This window comes from Lipotes vexillifer, unplaced genomic scaffold (assembly GCF_000442215.2).
Source record: "Lipotes vexillifer unplaced genomic scaffold, Lipotes_vexillifer_v1.1 scaffold412, whole genome shotgun sequence".
In the NCBI taxonomy this organism is placed as follows: domain Eukaryota; kingdom Metazoa; phylum Chordata; class Mammalia; order Artiodactyla; family Lipotidae; genus Lipotes; species Lipotes vexillifer.
Genome location: NW_006798464.1, coordinates 1026407 through 1033478, shown reverse-complemented (window position 1 = coordinate 1033478; position 7072 = coordinate 1026407). Strand labels below are relative to the sequence as shown.

Here is a 7072-nt window from a genome sequence, read left to right as displayed (position 1 = left end):
CTGGAAGAGGGATCCCTTTTTATTATCAGAGAATGTGGGGGCTGTGGAGCATGCCCTTCTATGTGCCCCAGCCTGGGCTGGCACAGGACCCAGAACAGGGACCTCTCATTACAGGGCAATGGGCTGCCTGCTGTGCCAGCTTTGAAGACCAGAGGCCCTTTCCAAAAGGGTAAAGATCCCAGCCAGCTGGGCCCACGGGCTGTGTCCAAAGCAAACAGGAAAAGGCCATGATGGGCCAGGCAGGGCCTCTTTCTTTGTTTGGAGTGGAGATTAGGCCAATCAGGCTTATGTGTCTTTTTGCTGCAAAGGTGGGAGAGGGCTGCAGGTCCTACAGAGTGAAACTTGTTGCAAGGGGATGCATGACCCCTGGGTGCCATCCTTCAGGGGTACAACAGAGATGGCTTTCCTTGGCAAATTCTAGCCCTGATGAAGGGAGACTGGAAGCACATACTTCTCACTCTGAGTCACCCTCAGGGGCTGCTGCTCCCTCTGTCACCATGCCCAAGTTGGAGCCCTCCCTCGGTACTTGGCTTCCCACTCTTGCCCCTTGGCCATCAGCCCAGGCCTAATAGGGGTGGCTGTAGGTCACTGCAATGGGAAGTCCAAACGGTCCAGACCAGCGCCCTGGGGGGCAGGTCTCTAGAGAGAAAGAGGGAAGTGCTGACGGCTCAGAGCACCCTTGAGCCCAAAGATGGGCACCCAGGATTCCCCTGAAGACCCTGTACAGGGATGCCTGAATGAATTAACCTATGAACACTTACCGTCCATGCATGCATTTGTTTACCAAGCCTCCAGGTGGGCTCACGGGTTGCTGGCCCAAGACGGGGCAGGGAGTGGCCAATGAATGAGGAGCTGACAGACCAGATGAGGGAGGAGACAAGCGTGGGCCCTGAGATGCATTTGGCCCTAGCAAGAGTCTTGCCTGTCTGCCATGGTTGGAGGAGGGCTCAGAGAAGGAGGTAGACAATTCTCCCAGGGCTAAGTGGGAGTGGAGACAGGAGTGGAGATGGGCTGCAAAGACTCCAATAAGGAGTGACGCCTGAATTGACTCACTCATTCATCCATGCACCCATTCACGCCTGTGTGCATTCACTCGGCAAATATGTATTGAGCAACTACTATGTGCCAGGCACCGTGCCTAGTGCCAGTGAGGAGAAGCAGCAAGGACCTGCTCTTATGGGGCCTGCCGTTGGTGGGGGAGACAGGCAACACTCAAGTCATCACCACACAGATCAAATGGAAAATTGTGCTGAGTTATAGGGCTTTGAAGAAGAGGTTTGTGGTTCTAAGGGGCCTGACCTAGTCACGGAGGTCAGGGTGTCTTCTCTGAGAAAGACTTGAAGGATAAATAGGAAGTAACTGGGGCAAGAAGGGGGAGAAGATGATCCAAACAGAGGGAACTGCACATGCGAAGGTCCTGTGGTAGAGGGTCTGGGTGAAGGCCAGAGTGGCTGGAGTTCCGCAACAGAGGGGAGTGTGGTGAGAATGAGGGTGGGAAGTGGGCCAGCTGATAGCACTTGAACTTGTGGGTGTCTTTAGAAGATTTGGTCTGAATTCCAAGAGCAAAGGGAAGGTTTTCAGCAGTGGTACAAAATGATCTAATTTGTGTAGCAAACTAGTTTGAGGGGGCCCAAGTGGAAGTGAGGAGTCATGAGGGTCCAGCAGTGCCCACATAAACAATGACAGTGGCTTTGACCAAGGACATGGTGAGACTGGGGGGCAGGGTGAGTTGGATGTTGGGGTAAGGGTCAGGTGATGTTGAGGTCTGAGGAACTGGACTGGCAGATGGGAAGGGTGACGATGAACATCATATTCCTGTAAGAACATATTATATTGAGCATGATAAGTAATATCTTCCTTTCTACCAAGGATAGAATGGTTGACCCCTGAGTAAGAAAGAAGGGAAGGGAAGGATTTTCAGGTTCTACTATATGGTATTTAATATGTTTTCTCATTAAATCTGTTCAACAAATCTGAGAAGTAAATACTATTATTTATGTACGAGGAAAGGGGTCCCAGAAGGGTAAAATTACCTGCCCAAGGTCATGGCTGGGAAGAGGTTAAGCCTCCACCATCCTCCTCTCTTAAAAAAAAGGAAAAAAAGAAAAGGCAAAACAACTTATTTCATTCTTCTCAGTGAGCTTATAATTGAGGAAAAAGTTTTTGGCAGAAGGGAAAGGGAGGGGAACCTGGAAGAACTCCCTGTTCTGAAAGAATGCAAGGGAGGCTGGGGCCATGTCACTGAGGAGCCCTGGGCATCCATCCAACCACAGGGGTGAACCAATGTGTTCTTGACCCGAGCCAGAAATCAACTCTCCCTTTCTCTTCATCTCCCACCTCCCTGCTCCTGGGAAGTCCTTCTAACCTCCTGGACCTAACCTCGATCCTCCTGTTCTGGTGCCCATTGTCTCAGCTTGCAGGCAGATCCAAGCCACCTGGCCGCTCCCTCTCCCTGCTGGGCGTGAAGCCTGATGCCTGCCCTTAAGCCCTCGGTGGGCTCCCAGGAAGCCTGCAGCCTGTAACCGGACAGTTTGCTCCCAGCAGGTACCCCTGAGCTGCACTCCACACACTGTTTCTGGATCTCCTCTCTGAAACCTGGGCAGAGTGTGTTCCCACCCAGTCCGGTGACCTTCGCCTGTCTGAGCCCTGGTTAATTTTTGCCCAGTCTGCAGGCTGTGGGGCTCCTCCCCTTCAGGGATATAAGCCTGACCCGAGGCTGCCCTGTTCCCCACCTGTCCTGAGCCTCCCCAAGCTCCCTCCGCACCCTCACCATGGCCAAAGGATTCTACATATCCAAGGCCCTGGGCATCCTGGGCATCCTCCTGGGCGTGGCAGCCATAGCCACTGTCATCGCTCTGTCTGTGCTGTATGCCCAGGAGAAGAACAAGAATGCCGGGTACGCCACCACCGTGGCCCCTACGAGCCCCGCGACCACCATCACTGCGGCCACCACCTTGGACCAGAGCAAGCCGTGGAACCGATACCGCCTACCCACGACACTGTTGCCCGACTCCTACAAAGTGACACTGAGGCCCTACCTCACTCCCAATGAGAATGGCCTGTATATCTTCAAGGGCAGAAGCATCGTCCGCTTCATCTGCAAGGCCCGCACTGACGTCATCATCATCCATAGCAAGAAGCTCAACTACACCACAATCCAGGGGCACATGGTGGTCCTGCGGGGCGTGGGGGCCTTCTCGGCCCCCGACATCGACAGGACCGAGCTGGTAGAGCCCACGGAGTATCTGGTGGTACACCTCAAGGGCTGGCTGGAGGCAGGCAGAATGTATGAGATGGAGAGTGAATTTCAGGGGGAGCTGGCCGACGACCTGGCAGGCTTCTACCGCAGCGAGTACATGGAAGGCAATGTCAAAAAGTAAGTCAGAGCTGGGTCTGCTGGGTGGGGGCAGATCCTAGGTGCTGAGGCAGAGCTGGACCCTGGGAGCCAAGGAAGGGCTTGGATTCGGGGCCTTTGAACCTTCGGGAGTCCTTGGCTGGCCCATCACTCTATCTGCAGCTCCGGTAGAGCAGCTACTAAGACAATCGACCCTTTCCCGGAGGGCTCCTCTATACTTTATTAGGGAGTAGGGATGAGAGATGAAAGTGCCCCTTGTATAGATAGGAAAACAGGCTCTGAGGAAAGAAATTTGCCAAGGTTTCCCAGCCAATACAGGGATGGAGCCTGCCAGGATTTTGACCCTGAGTCCAGAAGGAGCTCTGCTCTCCCACGTCAGCTGGCCTGTCGGCCTAGAGGTGGCCTGGGGGAGGTGCGGAGGGCAGGGATTAGGCCAGGCAGCATCTGTGCACCCCGTCCCTGCACACCCAGCAACACCCTACAACCCCAGCCCCGCACACCCACACGGGCACAGGCATTAAGCTGGCACACCCTCTAACCCCCGCTTCGGGCAGGGTGGTGGCCACGACACAGATGCAGTCTACAGATGCCCGGAAATCCTTCCCGTGCTTTGACGAGCCGGCCATGAAGGCCACATTTAACATCACCCTCATCTACCCCAAGGAACTCACGGCCCTGTCCAACATGCCGCCTAAAGGTGAGCAGGTCTGGCTGGGGCCACACATCCTCAGAAAGCAGACCCCCAGGGCTGGGGCACAGGGCAGGGAGAGGAGACAACCCCACATGCCTGCGTGCTCCCTGCCCAGGTCCCAGTGTCCCGTTTCCAGAAGACCCCAACTGGAGGGTCACTGAGTTCAAAACCACGCCTGTAATGTCCACATACCTTCTGGCCTACATCGTGAGCGAGTTCACGAGTGTGGAGACAATGGCACCCAACAACGTCCAGGTATGGAGCTGAGGCCACCTATCCTTCCTCAGGATTGGTCCTGGCCTGGGAGATATTCCTATTTATCCTCATCCTTGTCCCAGCCCCTGAGTTGCTAGGCAGTGTTTGAATCCCAGTTCTGAGTGATCTTGGGCAAGTGCCTTAGGTTCTCTGACCCTCCGTCTCTGCATCTGAAAAGTGGGACCCTCCTCACGAAGGGAGTTCCCAACTCCTGGGTGCCAGACAGATGGTGTCTATGGCTATTGTTATTCCCCCAAGGCCCCTGCCTGTGACTCAAGGCTCTGAAGAGACACCCCCGCCCTCTCCTCCGCTGACCAAGCCTCCCAGTTTAACCTAGTTGGTCCCCCAGCCTGCCAGGCTTTGGGACTCAGCCCACCTGCACCAGGACCCAAGTAGGGCCCCTGACCTACCTCTGTCCTCTTTGCAGGTCCGGATCTGGGCTCGGCCTAATGCAACTGCAGAGAACCATGGCAGTTATGCCCTGAACGTGACAGGTCCCATCCTAAACTTCTTTGCCAATCATTTTGATACACCCTACCCACTCCCAAAATCTGGTGAGTGAGGTACCTCTCATTGGGGGGAAGCGGATGGGGCTCCCCCCATAGCCCAAGGCCATCCCACCAACAGCCTGGACTCCCCAGACCAGGTTGCCTTGCCCGACTTCAACGCCGGTGCCATGGAGAACTGGGGGCTGGTGACCTACCGGGAGAACTCGCTGCTGTTTGACCCACAGGCCTCCTCCAGCAGCAACAAAGAGCGGGTTGTCACTGTGATTGCTCACGAGCTGGCCCACCAGGTAGCCCCCCAATCATGGGGAGTGCAGACAAAGAACGAGGGGGGCTCTGGGAGGAGACGGCAAAAGTTGTGGCTCCGTCCTTGGCAGCTGAGAAGGGAAGAGTTCCACCTGGCAGGGTGTCAGGGAGGAGTCATGATGATGCCGCTGAAGCTGAGCTCGAGACTGGCACACTGGGAACACTCGGTGAAGGGTAGCTCTGGTGCCGTTAGTGACCGCAAGGCGTGAGTGGCTTGCCGGGCTGACCTCCCCTCCCCCACAGTGGTTTGGGAACCTGGTGACCCTGGCCTGGTGGAATGATCTTTGGCTGAACGAGGGCTTTGCCTCCTACGTGGAGTACCTGGGTGCTGACTATGCAGAGCCCACCTGGAACCTGGTGAGCCCGCTGCCCAGGGACCTCTGGGGTCTGGGATGGGGGAAGACCTGGGTCACCCCCTCCCAGGCCAGTCTCCTGATGGCTGCTGGGGATTTGCAGAAAGACCTCATGGTGCCGAACGATTTGTACCATGTGATGGCTGTGGACGCGCTGGCCTCCTCCCACCCCCTGACCACCCCTGCCGAGGAGGTCAACACACCCGCCCAGATCAGCGAGATGTTTGACTCCATCTCCTACAGCAAGGTGCTGCCCAGCCCCCGTGCTGGTCCTGAGATAGTAGGGGTCATGGGAAGGGAGGTGGGGTCTCAGCCCACAGGGGCCCACCGAAGCCGGGGGCTCCGGGAGCACCTGTCCCAGCCCTATGGGGACACAGGGTCTCCTGCTGGCTCGGCGCAGCCTTCTGAGCCCCCTCTCCTCCACCAGGGAGCCTCGGTCATCAGGATGCTTTCTGAGTTCCTGACTGAGGACCTGTTCAGGAAGGGCCTGGCGGTGAGTACCCTTGGGCAGCCATAGGGTGGGAGGTGTTTCCTCCAAGCCCCGGCCTACCACAGAGGCTGAGTGGTAGAGCCTGGGGCAGCAGCTTTACCCTCACCGTGCCCTGTCTTTCCACAGTCCTACTTGCATGCCTTTGCCTATCAGAACACCACCTACCTGGACCTGTGGGAACACCTGCAGATGGTCAGTAACAACCAGCCCCCCTGAAGCCATTCTGTGGGGGTCCTGAGATGCTGAAAGTCCTTGGGGGCAGCACACGTGTAAGAGAATGTGCCCAGCTCCACTGCTTACCCTCCCAGGCAGGCCGTCTGGAGGCTTGCTTGCTCATCTGTAAAATGGGCGCAATGATGTCTCCTTGAAGGAGGTGTTACGAGAGCCTGGGTCACGAGCCCTGGCAGGCAGCCCCCCTCACGCTACAGTGAGCTCTGTGAGGGCAGCTGAGGAGTGCCGTCATCTGAGTAGCGAGGAAACGGGCTCTTGTGGTTCCCAAGCCCAAGCCTTCCTCTCCCTGGAACTTTGGAGCCAGTCATTCAGCTACTCAGCATTCCTGGCTGCCCTGCGCCCCAGCTGGCCCCTCCCAGACATGACTTTGCACACACCAGCACCCTCGGCGCGCTCTCTGACCCTCCTATCCAGCCTCACCTTGCATTCCTGTCCATTCAGACCCTGAGTGGCCCCTGTCTTTGGGCAAACCCTCTGACCACGCCCACCCTCCCACCTGCCCCTCCTCCCCACCTCTCTTGAGACTCTCCGCATCATCCCCCATCATGTCTTCTCCTTCACGGCTGCCTCCACCCCTTCTTTGTGGCCCTGGTCAGCCCTACCGATCCCCCCATATGCCTGTGTTCCATGACCAGCCTGACCAGGGAGGGGAGGCCCAGGGCCTTGTCACAGAGTCACAGCTGGGCTCCAGGGCCCTCCTGGCCAGTCTCCAGCCCGACATCCATCTGCCACGAGGCCGGCCCACCTCCCATACCTCCCACACCTCCCACAGCGTCAGTCCCTCCCCTCCGCTTCCACTGTCTTCCTTGCCCAGCCTCAGCTTCCAGCGCCTTCCTTTCTTCTGAAGCCAAGCCCTCCTCCACACCAGCACCCCTCCAGCTCCAT

General features: G+C 57.1%; 1 protein-coding gene across 1 annotated transcript in view; it reads left to right on the top strand.

Annotated features, from left to right (window-relative positions):
* Positions 1–2768: 2768 nt before the first annotated feature.
* ANPEP (alanyl aminopeptidase, membrane) overlaps positions 2769–7072 on the top strand; it is an 18304-nt gene continuing 14000 nt past the window's right edge. The window contains exons 1-9 of the mRNA XM_007470527.1: positions 2769–3376; positions 3910–4052; positions 4162–4301; positions 4729–4855; positions 4943–5097; positions 5357–5470; positions 5570–5713; positions 5894–5959; positions 6083–6148. Coding sequence (XP_007470589.1) covers positions 2772–3376; positions 3910–4052; positions 4162–4301; positions 4729–4855; positions 4943–5097; positions 5357–5470; positions 5570–5713; positions 5894–5959; positions 6083–6148 — 1560 coding nt within the window. The 5' untranslated portion in view covers positions 2769–2771. The remainder of the gene's footprint in view (positions 3377–3909; positions 4053–4161; positions 4302–4728; positions 4856–4942; positions 5098–5356; positions 5471–5569; positions 5714–5893; positions 5960–6082; positions 6149–7072) is intronic.